General features: G+C 43.9%; 1 protein-coding gene across 4 annotated transcripts in view; it reads right to left on the reverse strand.

The window, feature by feature from the left end:
• Positions 1–1,434: 1,434 nt before the first annotated feature.
• The window catches only part of LOC108624119 (uncharacterized), a 48,068-nt gene continuing 27,043 nt past the window's right edge, over positions 1,435–22,459 (reverse strand). Inside the window, exons 1-4 of one of the 4 annotated variants that reach the window (XM_026812741.1) lie at positions 5,786–6,083; positions 4,457–4,633; positions 2,446–2,776; positions 1,435–2,043 (exon numbers count right to left, since the gene is read on the reverse strand). In XM_026812741.1, coding sequence (XP_026668542.1) covers positions 1,458–2,043; positions 2,446–2,776; positions 4,457–4,544 — 1,005 coding nt within the window. In that variant the 5' untranslated portion in view covers positions 4,545–4,633; positions 5,786–6,083 and the 3' untranslated portion in view covers positions 1,435–1,457. Of the gene's footprint in view, positions 2,044–2,445; positions 2,777–4,456; positions 4,634–5,785; positions 6,084–18,326; positions 18,351–22,459 lie in introns of those variants that run through there. The other 3 variants (XM_026812742.1, XM_018023201.2, XM_018023200.2) reach the window with 3 other exon arrangements.

Genomic DNA, 22,459 nt, shown 5'->3' on the forward strand with positions numbered 1-22,459 from the left:
GTAGTAATAATGATAAGAAAACAATATACTCGATGCTTGAGATTAATTTACAGTTCCGAATCTCTTCGCGTTTGGGGAAGATGGAAAGTTCAAATTATATGTTGCATCAGCGGAATTCGTGCCGACACGTCTTAACGAACCGAATTTTTCCATACCTTTGAAACGATACGACGTTTATATACAAGAGCGTGTATACAAATATTGTACATTGTCGTATGTTAAAAACGAAACTCGAAACTTTACATAAATCGTCGCGAGCTAACGGGAGCTCCAGCGTTAGAAATAAAAAGAAACGTAACTTTAACGAATGAAAAAGAAGTAAAGAAAAATGCCACGCAATGTAACGCAAACGCTCAACAATTTCGAACAAGAACGTTAAAAGTAAAAGAAACGAAGGAAAGGAACGGAACACTTTTAACGAAGAACAGAAATACTCTATACAATCAACAGGGACGATTTCTCATCCTTCGTATTGCATTCTCGTTTTTGACACGTAGAAAAATAAAAAAAAGAAAAAGAAAACCACTTCAGACGGCGATAATATTTTGAAGACAATAACGGCTTGGCTTTTTTCCTGTCTCGCACGTAACAAAGAAACCACGGAAAAAGAATTGAGAAATAAGGAACTATGGTATCGTGAATAAAAATCGAAGGCCCATTGTGGTATGATCGCACGATAGCGAAGTTCATACGATCTCGTTCGCGCAGATATCATTTATACATCGATTCACAGCTACTCTAAAGGCATTTATACACAACAGACGCGCGTGTCTCGTCTTCGGTATTTCTCTTCTCGTCTCTCAGCGTATTTTCTTTTCTCTTTTATTTCTTCGACTCTCGAGAAAGTCTTCACTACGAATTCGTCTATGATAGAATCGTTAAAGTGCTCTTAAAACCGTACTCCGTGTATATATGTACAAATTACATACATGATGCGTGTCTCAGGACATTTTGGTACCGACACTCGTACATAACTAGTAACGTCTTATACGGTGTTACCTGAACGCTGGTCACGCACATCATGAAAATAGATCACACTCTCGATCAGATTCTTTGTCGTTAAAAACACATCGCGAAATTCAGATTGTCCCGCAGTCTTCGAAGGCGAACGACCAAAGATCGTGAGAACTTTGAAAGCAAGCTGAAAAGACGTTGGTTGGCTCTCGTTCTTCTTACTATTACGTTTTCGGTAGTCAAACGCGTTCCTGCTCCGTGGTTTGTCGTCGAACCGATCCGATGATACTAGTTTCGTTGATGCAGTCGGAGAGCGATCGACAGCGTTGTCCTCTGGAGTATTCACCCACCCTCCAACTAGCCCAGGTTCATCCTCGCCGTGGTTCCTTATGTGTGCCGCGAAGCCGTCTACCCGCATCGTCGCCATCGTCATCGCCCTGGTCATGGTCCTCCTTGGAGTCGGACACGACGAGAGGAAGGTGCTCGAGGCACGGGGCACCCTTCTAGGTTTCTAACCCAGGGACCAAACTGTGGAAGGTTTGGATGTCGTGGAACGCTCTGCCGCAACTCTGATTATTGTTCCTCTCGAATTTTGCCAAATCGAAGTGTTCGTCTAACGACTGCAGCTCGACTAGGCGTTCCTCGAGGCTCTTCGCGGAGTCCGCGAATCTCGCAAAATCGCAAATTCTATCGGGATCGACAACGTCCGATGCTTCCATCATGCTCACGTCGCTCGATCTGGTGACGCCGATTAATGGACTACTAGGATCGACCAGATCAGCGGGAAACATTACCGAATTGCAACAACTGTTCGCGGAGGTGTTAGTGTTATTGGTAGTAGGATGAGCGGTGCTAGTGCTGATCATGCTCGCCGACCGAACGTCCATGGAACCCAAACGATCTTCGGGATACACCAGATGATGATGATGATGCGTAGAATCGGAATCCTGGACCTCGTCTATTTGAGAGAGCAGCCGTGGGGTCGGCGGTACGATGTAGAAATCACTAAACACATCATCTTGAAGGTCCAGATCGTCGTGCCTCTGCCTCTTGGGAGCGATTCCTTCGCTTCTGGTATCATCGTTTAATCTGCAACGAGAAACAAGTATTTAATTAGTTTCGCCTGCTAGTGGAATCATTAATAAGGCTATCTTGTGAACTGGTAATGCGGTACACTGAAGTTATCTCGGAGGGCCGTGCAAAGGAATGCTTGCGAGAGCTTCGATTTCGCTTAAATCCCTCTGCTGGTGAAACAGGAGGCGCAGCTACATGACATTCGCGAGGATATTACGAAATCGCATTTATGTAGTCCGACCATTGCGTAATCTACATTATGTAAAACGAAACGTAAAGTAACCGCGAGTGAGATCTGTCACTGTTCGCGCGTTAGCATGCGACCGAATTGCGAGTCTTCTTTTACGATCCTTTTGTAGTTCGGAACATGTTCGTAGTTGAGCTTAATCCGTCGTTATAAGAAGGCGTGCTTCTTACCTCTTCCGGGAAGACGTCTCGTCATCCGTTACTCCTACAATAAGGTTACTGGAAACGTTGTTCTCTTTGGTGGAGTCGTTCAGATACGTGACCACCGGTAGTCCGTAGTTTCTCGTCTTTTCATCCCGGTTCTCGCGTTGTAGCCGCCTGACAGCGTTGTTTATGAGTACCGATCTGCACAGGCTAGCTTCCGGGTCCTCGATCCTTCTCAATTTCCCGGCCGAGATTTTAAGTAAACGCCGACGTTCCTCCCTAGCGCGATACTTTGCGGAAATCATCGTTGGTCTGCTCCTACGAATCACGAGGTCTTCTTCCAATCTCATCTTAGCGTCTGGAACACAATGAAAAAAATAACTATTAATTCACGTTGTCATACAAATCTGTGAAAATCGGAGATAGCAAAAATGTTGATACAATTCGAAGTAAACGTTTCGATGCCCATAATGGGCGTTAGAACTATTGTCTTCGAATCTAGACGAATCTGACGAGTAGCATAGAAAGAAAAAATACAACTGTAACGGTATCACTAAAGGACGGTAACAGAAGAGAGTGCAGAGTACAGGGGGCAGGTAGGCTAGCGGTACGGACGCGTACGCGGCGCATGTAATTTACGTGTTTACGACGTACGTAATACGTACCGCGAATGGGCCGAATTCTCGTATTATTTTCTGGCCCGCGGTGTGACCCGAATGCACCGAGAAACGCTCCCCTCGTCGCTTCCGTCGCGACGCAATGGAAGAGGCACACGAGCGAATTCCAGCGCGAGAAATCTTCGATCGAGCAACGGAAAGAACTACTTATGTACAACGCAACGATTCGTTGTATGTTCGTTTCACTTTGAGAAAGTTTTCAATATCGCCTGTTTGACCTTTCTTCACAGTCATCGTCATTATTCGCACATATGCAAGTTCGTTCTTGATGACACGGCGAGGAATAATGAAAATTCTATTTTTAATTCAATTCGAGTTTAATTCTAAAATTATAACACCGAAGAAAAATTGCGCGCATCTACATAATTTATACGGAATTTCTTATGTCCAATGGTCAAGTATTTAAGTCTGTGTAAGTAGTACACTGCAATTTTATCTCGACCCGCGATTCAAGTTCTACTCATAAAAGTGAAACAGAGACAGAGATTAGTCGATGACAGTATCGGTTAGTCACCACTGTACATTGCATGACGTTAATTCGCTTGCAAATTTCGACGCGATTACGATATTTTAACGAATTCTGTACAGATTGCACGATCGCATAATGGATAGTTGCGGCTTAAGCAATGAAGCGTTCGTGATCGTTTCTACAGTAGAATACAATACGCTCTCCATAACGGTCGCGTTTCGCAAAATTGAAACAAATTACTCGCCTCGTAAAGTCGGGGTTTATAACATCGATCGAACTACGTATCTAGCTTAGTGTAGAATTTCTACACAAACTAACGAGATGTCAACGATCCTGTAAGCGTCAACGACAAAGAAACCGTTTGAGTAATACACTATTTATAGTGGGTACGTGTACGCGTCGAATGAACGATATTTTCAGATGCGTCGGAGTTCAAATAGCTAAATGAATATTGTAATTTTTACAAGAACGTTTGATGAGCCTGGGAAAATTCAGAAATTGACACGAAGGAAACGAGAAAATCGATTGAAACCATTGCATTGTTTCGATAAGCTTAAAACTGATATGCAATCTTTTGTTTCGACAATCTAAAATATTTTCAATATGATGACGCACCACTTTCGTCATACGATATGGACACTTAATCGCAAGGGATGAATAATAATGGAGAATAAGATGCTACAGAAAGAGAGAGAGAGAGAGAGAGAAAGAGAGATTTTTACGGTTGAGGTGCGCCTAAGTTAACTTTCTCCACGGGAAAAAAATCGCCACAGATACACGTTACCTAACCCGCAAAGTCTACTTTAGAGTCGCTGACTCTCGTATGCGTCGTCCTCTCCCTTCTATCCGTAAGTTTATTTGCACGTGTAAGTATAGTATGTAATACACGTACGAAAGGATTGCCCTGTTCCCTCAAACACGTACGCATGCATCCCGCACAGCTTCTCTGTTGGATCCCTCATCATTTTTATCCGGTACATTTATTTGAAACAACGTAACCGTCGATCGTAGACCATCGGCACTATTTTTATACGACGTAAGCGAGTTTAATTACAGAGAGAAGTGCATGCTGAAACGTAGGAGGACGATGAATCAGTTAATATATCCGTCTTGCTATTATCGAGAGTCTCGATCAAGATAATTCTAGATCTCGAAAAGCGCGCGACAATTCCTAGTCCTCAATTTCACTGGATACCGTCCAATTCTCGCGAGAGTCGTTTTAAAAAACCACGTCATTTCTCGATGCGGTTACATTTGATCTTACATCACTCTAGCTCAGTGTTTGGCAATTAAATGAAGCTTTGACCTCGGCCGGAATTAGATCCATTTTAAACGCGTCATTCGAAAACAACCCACTATAGTACTCAACCCCTTTGAAAATCAGCAGACGATACGCGTTTGAATTTCCTTTTAGTGTTTTGTCAATCGACAGCGATCACGTTTCACCGATTGTTGAAAATGGAGAGTGAATAGGAGTAAGACGGAGTCCGCTCGCAGTTCGCGCGGAGGCCTTGAAAGGAATGCATGGCTAAAAAGAAATCGTCCGGGCACTTTTACACTCTTATAAATAAATGCGAACATTGAACTGGACCTATATACATGCGTATATATTCCCCGAGTGAACGTACTTCCATCTCTTAAGTATACAACAATAATTATTATCACTTCGTTTCGCGTTACTCAGAGAGTCATACGGTTCGCGATAAATCAAATCGACGCAATTTACGTGCGCGCACGCGCTTCTGTTCTCTCTTCGTCGAAAAACAAATTGAAAAGTATGTATCATCCACGGACGCGATCCGACGATTTTCCCATTTACGTAAGGAGTAGGTTGTTTTATTGAATTAATAGAAATAGGTCGTCGCAATTAATAAGTTGAAACTTCTTTTTTTTGAATCGGTGAACAGCACACGTGGCACTTTCCATAAAACGCTGATAAATGTATTTGTGATTGGAACAAAAGCTTCGCTACAAATTACTTTTCACCGTTGTTCCTTTGACGGGGCGAAGTTTCACTTTATTGCTTTTGTAGCTACAGAAATTACATTCATTGGACACGCGTATCGCATAAATTTGTCAGAGGAGAAATATAGAGACAATATGCAGTTCGATTAAATGAACATTAAAAGATTTACTTCACGAGCGCGCAATCTTTATACGTCATCAAAAGCAAAAGCGGTACACGATTGAACATGATTGTAAATCGATCGTTCACACTCACTTTCGACTTAATGTAAAATTTTATCGTTGCATCGGCATGTATTCCACATTTCCTCGAGCGACACAGAAGGCTTAACTCATTAATCGTGATTCGTACATACAAACACCCGGACACTCGATGAATAAATGTTCTACACGTTCGCTCGTGTAAATTCAAATTTCTCGTAGCACGTCGACGTTTGGAAATATATCGAAATGGTTGACGAAACGGAGCGTAGGTATCGCGCGCGAGATGCGCTCCGTGGCTCACGTCGAACAGTACTGTGCGTCATGCGTAATCGCGGCGTACGCGTACGACGTACGACGACAGGCCGACGACAACAGAAGTGTTATCGGGCGTCGCGTGACGTCACGAACGTTCGTGTGTACTACCAGTTACACATACATATATATATTACGCTCGGCTTCGCGCGTGCGTTCTCCCGCCGCGCGTGGAACGCACTGGAGATTAAGGTACGTTTAAAGCGAACAAACGAGGATGTAGAGTAGTAAAGCGAAAGCTAAACGAGTGTCGAGCTAATTACTCCTAAATATGTACATGTTTCTTTTTTTTTAACAAACGATCATCGATCTTCTTTTAAAATGAAATTTTGCATGACCAGAAAACGTGTGTTCAAACGAACGTTCATCGCCTATTCGTGAATGCAACACCATGTATTCTTACATTCGGAAACGTGAATATTTACTACGAAGAGGACAGTTACATTACTTTTCCCTGTCTTGAATTCTGCGGAACACCATCGGAATTGTTTGAAGGAACCAGGCAATCGTTAAATAGGCCGTGACCACTCGGACGACTTTCTCCCGCGTTCGAATGTCTTCGGAGAGAAAAAAAGTCGTTCGCGTTTAGAACAACTTTGTACTTAATAACAAGTGTCAAATATGGAATTCCTATAGAAAGATTAATATTCACGTGAGACAAGTTAAAAAAAAAATTTACGGTCTTTCCGTAATGTCATAATCAATTTAAAATAAAGAGTGATTATAGAATTTGAAATATGTTATTATTATCATCGTGATATCGAACCAAGTACGACGTAAAGCAAGCCGAGTCTTACGTAAAATCAAATCGACCCAATGACGCGTCTGTTAAGTTTATGAACCGTAAGCGATGATTAAATGGCCTTGATTTCCTCCAGTCTTCGTCCCATCCTCTATGATTAATTTCGCTTTAAGCTTAAACAAATACGTGTGCACGTACTTATATTTAATCTTCATATAAAAATCTGCGTACGTCTGCGTTTTCCGTAATACGTAAAAAAAAACTCGATAATTTTTTTTCCGTTCAGCAGTAAACCATATTCATTTTTTATGCAGCTTCTTTTTCAGTTTTCTTTTTTTTCTCTCCAAACAATTTCAGCGCAACAGCGACGAAAAAAACCACGTTCACTTTCGATATTACAAGAACACGTTCTGGCATATTATCTCATCGGCATGTACATACAGGGTAAAAAGAAAGAAAAACGAATACAACGCAACAGGTTGAAAAATTTAACGAAAACAAAAATTCGACGAGATATTTTGTCCAATTTTTTGCCCGATTGTATACGTATAATAAAAAAAAACAAACAAAAATGGACCAGAGTAACACGGAAACGAGAAATACGCTGAAAGAATGTCACTCTTCACTTTCTCCGAATCACTGATTTCACATAACACGCCCGACCGGAGAACTGGATGAACGCGTGAGCGGGAAGGGAACAAATCGGCGTGCAAAGTACGGCTAATCTCATTCAAATCGATCGCTTGCCTTATTATTTAACTCAATGAGCTGCGTACAGGTTGAATCAATGAAAACTGACATTTAAATCATTCGTTGATTTTATTAAAACATGCCTTTCGCTTAAACACGTAATATTAATTCGATTGAACCTGAATCGGATAAAAAATTGTCACGAACGGGGCATGACAAAAAAACACATTTAAATCATATCGAAGGAGGAAAATAATTATAGAACAGTTTTTCCATTAACGCCGACCGATTATGTAATACTGAACATTGCATGAGATGTCATGTGTATAACGACAGGTTTTCCAAAACTATTATGTAATGCATAAAGGAGTATTAGGATGATTATTATATACGCGGCTATTACAACATTCCATCGTTAAAGATATTAATCATGCGACTCCGTCCTCCAATTATAATTTCTAATATCCTAGCAGATATGAAGCTTTAGTGTTAATCAAATCGATTTAGAAAATGTTTTCTTTTCTGATGCTAATTAAAGAAGATGATCTCGCTTGGAACCTGACACGAAGCGTGTCGTCCAAGCATTGCTCGTAGATAGGCGTAATATTCAAGAGCGAGACGGCCTCGAATTGCACGTAGTAGCGAACATTAACGGCCGTAAGCTTACTTTGTTGCCCGCAGCCTGCCGCGCGCTATAAAGCCACATCAATACACGGCAATCACGCTAAGAGCGCGCAGATGTTATCCCCGCCACCGTCGCCCTACCACTTTTCTAGATTCAAGGCAGAGATCGGTCGGGCAAAGCAGTGGGGACGGATCGGCTCGTGTCGCCGATACTCGGCTACCTCCACCAACCCCTTACGTATTGTATACCCACTAATATGAATTAGGGTCGTGCCACCAACGCGCCTTCGTTACCTTCGTAAATACACGCGATTCTTGTTTATTTCACGCCAATTTTAACAAACCGTGGAACGCAAATTGTAACAATGTTTCCGTTGTTGTTATCCACTATTTCCCTTCATTGCGAACGTGCAAACGCCGTTATATCGGGATAGATCGATTCGTATTGACACAAATATAACTACAGATGGATTTAACTACTCTTCCCGTGCGTTACAATTGTCGATAAATATGCATGGTGAGACGAGGCTCTCAGGGGAAATGTATCGACGCAAACGGCAGGTACGGCCCTGACACGTGTCTCGTGCCACGTACGACAGTGTGCACGTACGTGCCGTGTGCTCGCACGACATGTGTGAGTCTGTGGGTATCCCGACCAGAAAGAGGGGGACAACCGTGATGGCGCTAGCCGCTAGTGGATCCGTGGATAGAGCGGAGGTCCGTGTGTATCGATAGAGGGTGAAGACAGCCGTAGTCCGTAGCATCGTGTAGCGTGACGTCACACGTTCCACCAGCTGGTTGGAAGACGCGCCACTCTCCTTGTTGCCATGCCCGTGTTTTTGTCGCGATAATAACGCCAGAGAAAGAGAGAAAGGGAACTCGGGCCTCCGTACACTTGCAGGACCTATGAACTTTCGGTCCCCGAATCGAACCGATCCAAGCGCGCAAGTGAATTCCAAAGCGTCGCGCTATGTTACCAGCGAAGCGGATAGGAATGTTACTTGAAATCTTTTACAATAATTATCAGTTAGATATACGTAGATAAGAATTTTATTAATTACTTATCACGGCATAGACTGGGAAACTACACTTTCCATATCGACACAACATCCGGTGTGATCATTGTCTATTTCTAGTAAAAGCGTGGATGCGTCAGAGCAGAATAATTCATCTGATGCGTACGCTTATTCTTGATCGAAATTATCTTAATCTCGAGAGTCACATTTCTTGGACGTTAATCATCGTCGCTTTTGACAATTTTCTCCTCCAAACACAACGAATTTTACTCATCCGTTGAAAATGTAAATTTGTTATTTGATGGAAACTCAATTTAACGAGTTTATATACATATATATATATATATCTCCTCTCGAAACATTTCCTGCGTCGGACAAACCCCTTGTCTTGCGTTTTACGCCTTACGTGAGCGAACCCCTCGTAACCTGAACCTGAGAAAATACAAAACACCTGGCAGATATCCGATCCGGACTCTCTGCGTACGAGACGAGTGCCATTTTCGATCGGTGCAAATCGATTTATGCGACTTCTCCGTAAAAATACGTAGTGCTTCCTAACTTTCCTAACGAACGTTGAACCAAAGAAACGAAAACCTGTTTCGTTCGCTGATATTATTGTAAGTAATATATGTCACGCTCATTGAAACGAATATTGTCACAATAAGACAATCGATAAGAGATAAAAAGCGAATAAGAAGACTTTACCACTTTCGACGATGAAGGGATATATGAAGATGATGTTAAAGCGCACGCAGAGTTACCCTTAAGCCGCGCTTCGCTCAAGTATACAAGCTTGACGTAATGCAGGTATCAGTAATTATTATGACATAATGGATGTGACGCGTATGAACGCAACTAACAAACGAGCTGCGGCATTCAGCTTACGCCGATGCGGAAGCGAGTGCGCGCCATGTCTAAGGGAATTTATAAAATGGAGAAAATCAAAGACAGACCCTCCGAGTTCTCAGTGCCTCCGCTTTAGGTTCCTGTTATCGTCAGGAATACTTTGTAATCTAACATAAGCATTTAACATGGTTCCATAGATCCAGTTCCATGGATGAGTTCCAGGAACTATGACTATTTTCATTTAAATACCATAAAAAGTGTTAAGTAAATTGTTAACGAAATTGAATCAAGAGTGTGCATTTAATTGCATTATATGAGATCGCAAAATTGTGGAAAAATATATTTAGTTCCTGTTTATAATGTTTATATTTGACAATACGTAAACAAATACGGTTTAAAAGACTTTTATTTGAATATTAATGGATTAATTAGCGCGAGGATTATGCGCGGCGCGGCAACGATCGCGCGTCGGCGAACAGCTCGCGGAAGGTCAGTGACAGAAAAATGAGATCAGAGTTTCTGGGAGCAAAGCCCAGTCATCGTCCTCCCGAAATTTCGATTGGCGTCGTGTCCGCAACGCCGTCTTGCGCCGCCATTTCGATACTCGTGCATCGGCTTGGTTCGTCTCCGTTCGGCTCGCGTCGGAACTCATTCCAGGAGTGAACGAACGGATGCGCGTACGCACGATTCCTCAATTATGCGCTTCCCACCGTAAAGGTGCGTTTAGGTGCCGGCTATTAACCCCTTTTCGGAAGTAAATACAATTACCGATCCGGTTCGAACGCGAAGAAAAATCTAGCGCGATTTTTTTTATCAATAACGTACTCGATAGAAACCTCGGATGATGCAAACCCCTAAACGATTATAGAAACTCTTGAACACACGGAAGGGTTGAGTCGCTACTGCAGCTTTTAATAAACTTCGTCACGCCACTAGACTGCGATAAGGGTCGGTAATTTGCGCCCCTTTTTCATCGCTCCCATTAGAAGCCAAACATTTCTATTTCGCAAATAAATATACATATTACAATAAGTACATTTATTTTATGAATGCGCATTTTGTAGAGACGAGAATCAAGCAAAAAAAGAGCGATTCAATTAACGCACAAGTAATGCCGCTTGTGTAGAACGTCTTATTGAATCGGAATTAAGCTACACTGCGATTTACTCGCGCATGTCGGCCCGACCTAAACGCACCGTAATAACACATTCACGGCTCCGCTATTTTCGTCCATGGATTCACCATAGAATGAGATCAGTGCGCTAAATTTACTATGGATCCCTCTCTTTACGCGCTGGAATGTTATCCTTTCTCTCTCTCTCTCTCTCTCCCACCGCGTGCTACGCTCGCCGCTTTCATCGTTCAATAGACTCGTTTTAAATCGCCGTAATCCCACCGCTGTGGAAACCGACCCGTTATACACGTTTCTTACTCCGCAGAAGAAACTCCAAGCCCGATTTCAACGATAGTAACTTTTTGGTCGCATTTATGTAAATATGTTTACGCAAACCAGCTGATCATCGTACGTCAAATGTATACGTTATCACAAGAAAACACGTTCGTTCGTTTGCCAACAGCGTATCTATTTACCGGTGAAACGGGCGTAGTCGGGATGACATTTGAACGATACAATTAACCGATACGCTATTCACGAGGACCTTTACTCGCCTCCGTATATTCTTTTTCCTCTATTCTGATCTTCTGAAATTTCAATGTTCAACTATGACCTACTCCTACACGCCGTCAATTTCAAACGTACGCGTTACCGTGACCCATAATCAAACAAATCAATTCTTTATCCAGTTAAACTTAAATATCAAACGTACATGTGATCTACACGCATAAGTTTAAAAACCGTTCGACTGTTCCACTTCAGCACGAACCATTTAAACGTTGAAAAATATCGGGATGCTTTAGAACGCGTCGAGAAAGGAAAGGCGACTTCCTTAGGGGAGGCAAAAGAAGTCGGCAGGCGTGTGTATAAGTGTAAACGTTTGCAAGTTCGTTGAAAAAGATACTCCTCGGCCGTGTTGCGTTAAACAGGCGCACGTGCGGGTCTAACGAATTCAGTATGCGTGCCGGTTGAAGTGTGTATCGCGTGGATAAGGCTCGGTGGCTGCGCTTACAAAAACAAAACAGGATCCACGACACGTTCCCCGTCCGAAACACGGGACCGATACGGGAGATGCGCACTATTATTTTTACCTTCTACCCGCCCAGCGTTCGTATAATTTGTCCCTCGGCCGGAAAGTGGGGACGACGCGACCATGGTGGGGACTGGTACTTGATGGGGATATGCTAGGCATGGTCAGCGAAGGCGTATGAGGAGAACAGTAGTGGGGGTCGAAATATGGACGACAAAAAAGGGGAAGCAAACCGTGCGGGACAAATTATACGAACGGTGCCGCCCGGAAAACGCTTCAGGGTTACAGCTATCGGTAGTTTTCAACAGGTGAATCTATAATACATCCGTTTATCACGTTTCATGTCCTACTTGTGCGACATTTAATTTTAAAAGGAACGCGATGGTATACTCGTATCTGTGTGCAAAGAGATATAAAAGTTTCCCTTTTTCCTCGCGCGCACGTTACTTTTGTAACAAACTGCGTACGTGCGTACCGTTTTCTATTATTCGGCCGGTCGGTGCGTCACCTCGAAGTAACTGAAAGGATTGTATGTTGCAACCACATCGTATAATCGAACAACAAAGGAGGAAACGCGCGTGAGTCTTTTATAACGTACACGCGTGTATAAAGAAATATGTATGCACAAAACCATCCATAGAGATCTCTACGGACAAGCCATCAAAATGTAAAAAAGCCTTTCAATCACTGCCTTGTTTTTTTGGGGACAATCCGAAGTTGCCGCGCGCACGTGAATGTTTATCGACGCGAGGTTCAATGAATCACAAAATCGCGAATTACCCGGCCGGAGAAAAGAAATAGATTGAAATAATATTTTGGGAAAATTGTTTGAAACTGGACGAACCGACCGGCTTCGAAACGATCGTTTCGTTCGGTCCGTTACGTGTAGCGATACATACATACATGCACATGCACATGTATGTATGTACGTATGCACTTGGAGGGCTCCTCTCGCGAATGTACCCTCGCGAATGTAATTTCCTGCGAATTCGATTGCGAATTAACACCGATATTGCTTTTCGGTTGTAACTTACGGTTGCGAATAAAATTTCGTGGGACCGATTAATGCTCGCAAATATTACGAAACACCGGTTTCTACAAAAAGTACCATTAAAATGTACGCATGTTTTAAAATGCACATCACGTGTAACTATGTAATAATTAATAATCGGCAATCTATAACGAGCGAAACAACAAACACGGTTTGTTGTCGTTCGGAGAACAAAATGTTCTTCGCAACAATCGCGAGGATTCCCAAGAAGCCATCCGATCATGGAACCGTGCCAACTAATCCATTCCTTGACGATTTTATTCAAAGAGGACGGGAACAATGACGGCGAAACATCTCGTGCAGTCGCAATATACGTGTACATATTTTTCAGCTGCGACTCTGCGCTTTTCTCGATATTCTCAGTTTAAAGGCAACGATTTTAAGTAAGGCTATATGTACTGTATTCAATTCATCGATCACGACGCTTTCCTACAGTCGATTTGACGACGAAATCAGAAGAGCAGAATCGGTAACTGGAAGAGGGTAGACAATTTCTACACGTTTCGACATCGTTATCCTCCTCAGCGAGGCTCACGGAAGCGCGCGTTGCGACAATTATGGTTAATTGGATTATTTTTCACGCGACCCTGGGAAGGTTTACTCAGTGTTCGTATCCAAAGAGTAACGGAAGCGAAAAGACCCGACTTAACCTCCCATAACTGGAGCCTGTACACAAAAATGTGCGTGTCCACTAGAGTAACTAACCGGGAGAAATTTAACGAGATACGTTACCACAGATTGCACATGAGAGACGCGAGTCGACGTTGACAAATGTCATCCTTTCGACGATGTGCTATTACACCCAAGCAATCCTATTATTACATCGAATCGATAACGCGTCGCACGATAATATCTCAAGCATGTGACTAGTTAGAGTTAGGGCACGATGACAGTTTAGCTACGCCACGCTGATACTGATATTGGCCCCGGTCCAGCTTCGTAACAATCACCTTGACGACAACTTTCTAGAATCCGTGTGACAGAGCACGGAATAGTAATTTACATTTGGCGGTGTTACGAATACCGTATGACCGACTGGTAAAAGCGAGTCGAACCGTTGGTTGTCGCCTCGTCAGCTGGAACCGCGCGCGCGGCCTCGCCAGAACCAAACCCCCCCGAGTCCTGATCGGTAATCGATAGTCTCTTAAGAAATTAGCACAGATTTGTTCTGTTCGCGCTGCATCGCCAGTCGGAGATCGAGTACGAACAAATTAAAAGAAACACTTGCTAATTGCACGTGTCGTTACCTCATGAGTTGCATTACTAACAAATTCTTAGCTTGTTAAAATATGATTCTACGGGCTCGTAGATGTTCAAGGAGTTCGATCTTCGATGCACGTGGAGTTCAGAATCGTAATTCGGCAGAGATTGTAATAAAAGAAGAATTGCGTCGGGAATAAGTGAGGGCTTCGAGTACATACTAGGTCGGAACGATACTGGGAGCGGCCCACTTTCTTTACTTTCACGCTGACGTCGTTTTTGTTTGGACGCGTTCGCTACTTGCTGCATTCGTAACCGCATTGGTGCGTTGACAACGGGAAAGGAACCTATAGCGAACGACGCGTATATTTATTTGCCGGCACAGGGCCAATCAACGCGGCTACGAGACGTGCAACACCGATGTCGAATAATTTCTAACGGGTTCCTCTGTCCTCGCTACAGGGAGATAACGCGCCGCTATGGTTTTCTGCGTTTTCATGAGTAAAAATCAATTTAACGCTGTGAGTACCGCGTCACCCGCGACGTAAGTCCTTACAAATGAACGTCTTATTTAATCGAGGAGGAATTTTGTTAGGCATCGACTGAAAATGGTGGTACACACCTCATTCCATGGCACACGTGAAAAATTAATACCAGTTCTCTGTCCATGATTATGACTGTGACATAACTACACGGCCGTCTATGGATTCCGTGTCAGTGAGCGTGTAAGTTTCGACCGGTGCGCCGGAGGAATCGATAACTACTCGTCGCGGGTTGCACAGAGAAAGACGGAGAGAGACGGACGGAGCAAGAGTATCGGTATGCAAATAGAAGGAGCCGGCGCGCGCGCGACTCGGTTGCAAAACAATCGGAACGGCGCTCGTCAATCATATGCGAAATAAATGTAAAGCGTTGTCAATCGTTATCGAACGTCCTCGACGGATGCATAAATAAGCTCTCAGCTCGATGATCAAAAAACGTGATCCGCGTGTTTAACGTTGCTTCATTCGTGATCGCGAGCAATGATAACGATCGCATAACAGGTATTTATTTCAGATTACGTTACAAAAAAAAACTGTACGTAAACGTATTAATAGAGAGAGGATGCTTGATAAGAGTTTGTTGCCGAAATGAGATATCCGGTAGTCCGGCGTCGAAACGGGATGGGTTTCGTACCGTTAATTAGGCGACCCAGCCATTGTTCTCGGGTTTCTTTTGCAAGAGCTTCTACACGCCAAGTGGATGCCCTTTCCTAAGTCACTGTGATTCAACGTAGATCTGGTATGCCCGATAATACCTTTGTTTAAAGTCTAGATAGCCGTATCGATGCTCGCAGAGAAACAGAAACGGGGCTGCTTTCCGTACGTACAAACGTGTAAGTTACGTGTGTGCTTTTAGTCGAGCAGATGCGTCGCGTATATAGACGCACCAAAGTAGTTATGTATATATTCTCGACCGGGGCGTAAATAGTTACGAGCCTCTTCCTGGATTGGAGGATTTTAAACCCAGTTAATCTTCCCCGTCTCTTCCTGCATTTTCTACCACTAACAGACCGTACAAATTCGATACAATTCTACAATTCGGGATCAGCTGTCAATAAATTAAGCGCAAGCAATAGATTTACACCAGCTTTGATCTTACAGTGAACAGAGGAATTATTATGCGCTACAATTGCTCGCTTGTTATTGTTATGACAACTGTGGCAACGTGATTAGCGATTAAGAACGCTCTATGACCGATACATTATCACGAGTGAGATGTTACGCGCGGTGGGGGGACTGTTTCTATCTAATGTACAGTTGACCAAGTATAAAATGTCGCGAGGTACCGTTGTCTCCATTTAATCGTAATAAATATGTAATTACGTCGATACCACCGTTGAATTTTAAGTTAGGGGCAACACGCGCGTCTGATACAGAACACGTGGAATAATGCAGATTAGCTCAGGCGGAAGAAGGTCACTAATGTAACTTTAATCCGTCGCGACTGTTACGGTTCTCAAAAAGGTATTCGGTATCCGTCTATTCATTACGTAAACGTTTCCTATTTATCTGTTCGGACTTTTCTCGACATTCTCAGCGCGCGTCTTCAGATTATTATTTAACAGCGAGTCAGTCATACACTGTATGTAAAAATAAATGGTACTGAGATCGTTTCGCGGCATCATTTCCGTTCAAAAAATAGTTACTTAATTCCGTTTTTCATTTATTCGATTTTGTTGAAAATACTTGAAGGAATATCCTTTTCTAAAGGCACGCGCGCACGCGCGCAGTTACGTCTGAATCGTCCTTGAAGCAGATCCTTGTAATGTAAGCGGAGACAAGACGCGAACGAGAGAGAAGAATGCGGGGCACGCGGCACGCGTCATATACGTATATGTATGTATAAAGTGTAAAGGGACCTTAAAGGCTTCGATGCGCCAAGCGTTGCGCTCTGGCGACCGAATCGAACAATTATCGGGCAATGACACTTTGCATATGTGTGTATGTACGTACGCATTTACGATTGAACTGCGTAATAGTCTTGCCGAATAACAACTGACAAACACTAAACAAAACACTAGTTGTAAAATCGTCGATGCGTCGACGGCTATTCGCGACGAATAGACATTAGATAAGACGAATTAAAAGTGGATTGCATACATTTAGCGAACAGATGCGGAAAACTTGGAAGCCTATTGGCTTCTGTCATAAATCACCCGAGTGATATAATAATAATTTTTCATCAAATTATTATCTTTTTATTGATGCGTGTTTCTTTTATGACTTGACGACCGTTTACAATCTAACTACTGAAGCTCGACATTTTCTGATGCTTTTATCGACGAGCGTATACGAGCCAGCAATTTCATGCCATAATCTGAACGCACATAGGCAAAATAGATTCGGATACTCCATCGGTGGCTCTTGTTATCGCTTGGCTATAGTCAGGGGTTAATGTGGTTCTCGTGATAATAACTCGATACATGGCTCTATTCGTAAATCCGCGCACATGTGCGACACAGGTCACCCGAGAGGAGAAAAGAAGCAAAGAAATCGGGAATAGCGTGAAAAGGAGAAGAATTTCGTCTAAACGACTTCGTTGTGTAAAAATTTTCATATGCAATGTAATTATTTGAGAATTAATTGTCCCGATCAGCTTGTATGTTAATGCTCGATCAGGGTTTCATGAGTGTCACCTAAATCATTCAGGACGAAAATGTTCTGACTCATCGGCCTCGAAAAACTCTTGGGAAAATATGGATTATCGCGTCGCTATTCATCCCTTGACCCGACCGGGTACCATTGAATAAGGCTGTACGGTAAATTCCCGATCCCTTTTTCTACCCTGCCCCACGTATACATATTTACAGTCTTCGTCGACCCTTAAATACCTGCTTCTAGCAGTAAAATATTAGAAAAAGAGGTTCTTATTGCGCTTGTTACCTTCACTTAAAAATAAAATTAAGTGAAGCTTGTGTCTACAAATTGGCCAAGATCATACGTTACGAATCGAACGTACAAAATCGATAACGGCTAGGCAATCCACTTAATAGCATTCCCTAAGCAGCCGCTGAACGTGATAAATCGAAAACTACGGACTATGTATTTAGATATGCTGTAACGATATATCGAACCGCTGCTACAACACCAGATAGAGCAGAGATTAAAACGGTAACGAATAGTTTCGCGCTGCTACCAGCAAGAAAAAAGACACCGCATTCAATCTACTCTTAATCTTCGTTGATATTATATAAAACGGAGTACTATCAAGGAGTATAGAATTAATAAAATAATTATATCTCCTCTAGCAACTTACTCAACGCGCGTTAATACTTATTAGCGAAAGAGAAAAAAAAAAATGTTGTGTAATCTCAACCTCAGACCCGCATTATTCACGACAATACCGTGGCAGTGTGAACAAAACGTACGCCACCCTGTTTTCAAGTGGTCGAGTTACTCGAAGGACTCGTACTAGCTCGTACTCACGGTTCATCAATCCTCCGGAGTAACGCCCACGCAAAAAATCCCAAGCGTCAACGTTTTTTCCCAGATCGCGTTATCCATTGATGATAGATGCTGTGTAATACGCTACGCGTGCTATAGCTACTCGTCGTAAAATCGTCGCGCGCGCTATACATTTAGTGACTACGCGAAGCGGGAAGCGAGAGAAGGGGTAAGGATAGCCAAGGAGGGTGGCGTAAAGGGAGTCACGGTGGAGTACGGGAACAAATAGGTGACGCGGCGCATGGTATGGAGGTTGCTCAACTTGACATCGCTGTCATGACGTCATAGAAAATCACTTTACCTCGAGACGAAACGAAAACTTCTCGGTCGGTGTCCACACACGATCGTGTCGATGTCGAAGAGACAAAGAGGAGGTACGAGAGATGCGGAGAAGAAGGTATAGTGTAGGAGAACGGAGCGAGATGAGAATTCGCAGAGAAAGGGATGAAGAGACAGAGAAGATAGGGTTCAGGAGGGGACAGAGTCTTCGCTTTGCTTCTACCGACTGGCAGTGTGGAGGACGGCCGCTTCTTTGTTCTTCCTTCCTGCTCTCGCAGCCACTCTCGGCTTTGCCACACACTCGGCTGACTAACGGAACGAAGTTAATCGGAACACGTTAGACTCGGTCCCTTCGTCACTGCTGTCGCCGCACTCTTGCTTGCGTACTTATATCTATCAGTCACAAGATAACACACTACTATATCGTACCGTTGCTCTTATTGTTACTGCGTTCGCACGCGACACCTTATTAGTTGTTCACACTACTACGTACGAGTCTTACGCGGGATAGAGAGAACCGTAAGATAAACTGGGTAAGCGAGAGTATATACCCGTACGTTGACGTACGATTGCACGACTACCAAAGGTCTATACGTGTACACGTACACACTGTTACACGCGGCGGACGTATGTACCGTACAAGAAGAAAACACTTTATCCTATTGAGTGGCTCCCGCCCGCGACGTTCATACGCAATCGAGGCCGGAGCACGACTGAGCGAACTGAGCGCGTATGCGAGCCGACACCGGCCGAGCGTGTGCCCGACGATGCGGAGATACCCGACCGAACGTCGTACCGCTACGACACGAGTTTCGAGTCCTTTTCTCCCCATCGTCTACTCTCTCGCTCAGCCACCCCATCTTTCTCTTTCTCTCGCGTCTCTCTCCTTATCATTCTCGTTCTCTCGTACCTGCCCCCTCGTCAACCCGCGTCCATCCACCCCATGGCCCTCTACTATTCCTCGTTTCCCCTCTGTCATTGGTCCCCACTGCTTATATCTTCTGCTCAAGCCTCTACATACACGTCCTTCGGTATACAAGATGAACGCCGCGATTTTTCCCCGACGATGAACTCTTATACGTACGAAAACCTGTCGCCGAAAAACCTACTCATACCTATCAACTAACTGTGTATGTATCACGTTCGAACGATCGCCACCTTTTTTCTCACGAGACCGACCGGGCTCTTTTGATTGTCGCGGAACTACGGAACAGGTGCGAGGTTTGCCCAATGCGATAAGTTGGGGGTAGGATTAAACGAACTGGGGTAACGTTAAGTGGCCCCCGTTCGATCTACGTTCTGATATACATCACGCTACCGCTTATAAGTACTGGTACGCGATTAATGCAATGCGTAAGCCAAACGAGACACGGCTAAAATCGTAATTGTCGCCTCAGCTAGAAGGAAAGCTACGATTTCTGTACTGTTAACTGTGCAACGAGCGCGCACAGCGTAACCGACGAACCAAATGAACTGTCCGACCAGCCTAGGCTAGGTGGTTCGCGTTTGATTTAATGGTGGATAGGACGGGTGCATTATACCTGATGGCATACGTGGAATTTAGTAGATGTACGCGAGTGTAAGTACCGTAATGCGATATGATAATGCGCCGTGCGCTTTTGTGCGAACATTCAGGTGAAATATCGTGGTGTGCGCGCGCGTGCACGGCCATCTCTAGCAGAGACCAGGCCACGATAGCGTGCGCGGAAACGAAAAAAAAAGGTTCGTTAGCGTATCGAATCGTTAAACCTGTCCCTTAAGCCTTTGTTTGGTAATCTCGCCTTGGTGAAGCTTTTACTACGTACGTATTTCTTTACGCTGAACGCTGACTTTCAACACAGGTCTCGGCTTCCGTTTCTACGATTACACTGATAATTCGGACCTTACATACTCATTCGTGCCACGAAACTATTTCGATGGCCTGTTTTAGTCTCCTTTACATTTAACGATTCCAAACTGCGGCTTCGCCACTAACTCCAATGTTACTTCTCTCCCTCTCTCTCTCTCTCTCTCTCTCTCTCTCTCTCTCTCTCTCTCTCTCTCTCTCTCTCTCTCTCTCTCTCTCTGATGTCATTATGAAAGAATTCGAAGTTAGTGCACGCGTGAAATTGTGATATAATCGATAAGTCCAATCATTACGGAATCTACGGTGGGTGGTTAAACGAAAACGAAAGTAATCCAGCACACTTAACTGGTGAACGATTTAAGGTAAAAGTACACGTTAATGTACCGGTCATCGCATCTCCCCGCCTTCCTGCCACGCGTGTCGCTTCCTTTCACCGAGTAAAAGCAAATAATTTCGGTTCGGCCGACCGGGATTCACGTTCTGGTTTTTAGTTACGGATCCGAATATAACGGGGGCCCGGATCGCGTCGCTTTTTTTCCGCTTCGATGTACGTAATCTAATGAGAATATCCAGCGATGAGTCGGCGACCGGCACGGGCTGAAGAACAGCAAAGGAGGGCAAAGTACGAGAGGGTTAAGAGAGCACTTTCGCGGCAAGTCGGAGATACCCCCGTGTGTTTTCTTGCCAGGTCTTAAAAGGGCCGTCGCATGAAAGCGTCGAGCTATAGGTGACTCCTCGTCTCGATCGTAGGATCGTCTCCTTCCCTCCCCCGCAACCCCATGCTTTTTTCCGTCGAGGGAATAAACCGTTTCCTACCGTTTCTTCCCTCTGTTGAAAAATTGATCGTTTCCAGTTTACTTTCGGCTCTCCGTTTGCTTGGCCTACCAACAGGATCGCTCGTAGAACTTTCATCGAGAAATCATCGAGCAAAGTATGCGGATGCGGGTCATTATCATCTCGCGGTCCCGCTGACAAATAGATGAAAAAAACGCGCGAAGTGATATTGGAACGAAATCCTATCAATCTCTGATCACGTGGCAAAGATGTTTTGTGTCTCGTAATTCAGCAACTGGTTTAGCCTTACGGTTTTCAGCTTCTGATTGTGCCCCGCTATTATGCAAATCGTGCGCTGTATGGAAACAATTACGAGACAGCGTACGGAACACGTCGCGTCGGATTGTGAAACTCTGGGGCCAATCGATATTCGGTATAAAGTCAATCAGGAAGCAGATTTCGCACGTAGTTGTACGATGCAAAAAAGTGCGTTACCGTTCGGGTCACTACGTTTTACTGAATTAAGCATGTTCGTTTAAAACCTAAATCGTATGTACGCGAGGAACTTCTCGCGTTTTCATTAATTATTATTAACCGCGTGAAGGAAATTAACAGCAATAGGGACAACGCCGGACGAACTGCATTATTCGAAAATTGGATTGCATTGAATGGACAATCGTGCCTAACCGGCTATCTGCTCAAAGATGCATCATTAAGGAAGTTCATTTCGAATGAAAGGCTTTTGGAGGAACAAGTTCCGCTACGTCCTTTGTCTCAAGTTATGCCGTAACATTTTAGGCCAGTTCGAACGAAAGTTATCTCGTGTTAGAACGAGGGAGGGGTCGATCGGGGTGAAGGTACGAGAGAAGCGGTTGGTGGTTATACGAGAGGAGGGAATGCAAAGTGGTGGAATGATGCGCAGTACGGCGCAAAATAGGCGGACCGAGTTCGCACTTATTTGTACCTAGCGGTACATACGAATACGTATACGTATATTAAACCGACCGACATTCCTCACAAACGGCATCGACTTCGCTAGGTTTCCTTTTGTTGATCTTGAAAATTGAGTAGCCCGCGTATAGTAGAGTTTACTTGATGCATAGAGAAACCTTAATGCGAATTGGCAACCTTGAGACTAGAACTGCGCCGAGCACGAGCCGATGTCACAAAATCATCGCTCATTTTATTCGAGCACCGAATCACACGCGATGACGTA

This window comes from Ceratina calcarata, unplaced genomic scaffold, assembly GCF_001652005.2.
Source record: "Ceratina calcarata isolate Rehan_Ccalc_2016 unplaced genomic scaffold, ASM165200v1 scaffold297.2, whole genome shotgun sequence".
Lineage (NCBI taxonomy): Eukaryota > Metazoa > Arthropoda > Insecta > Hymenoptera > Apidae > Ceratina > Ceratina calcarata.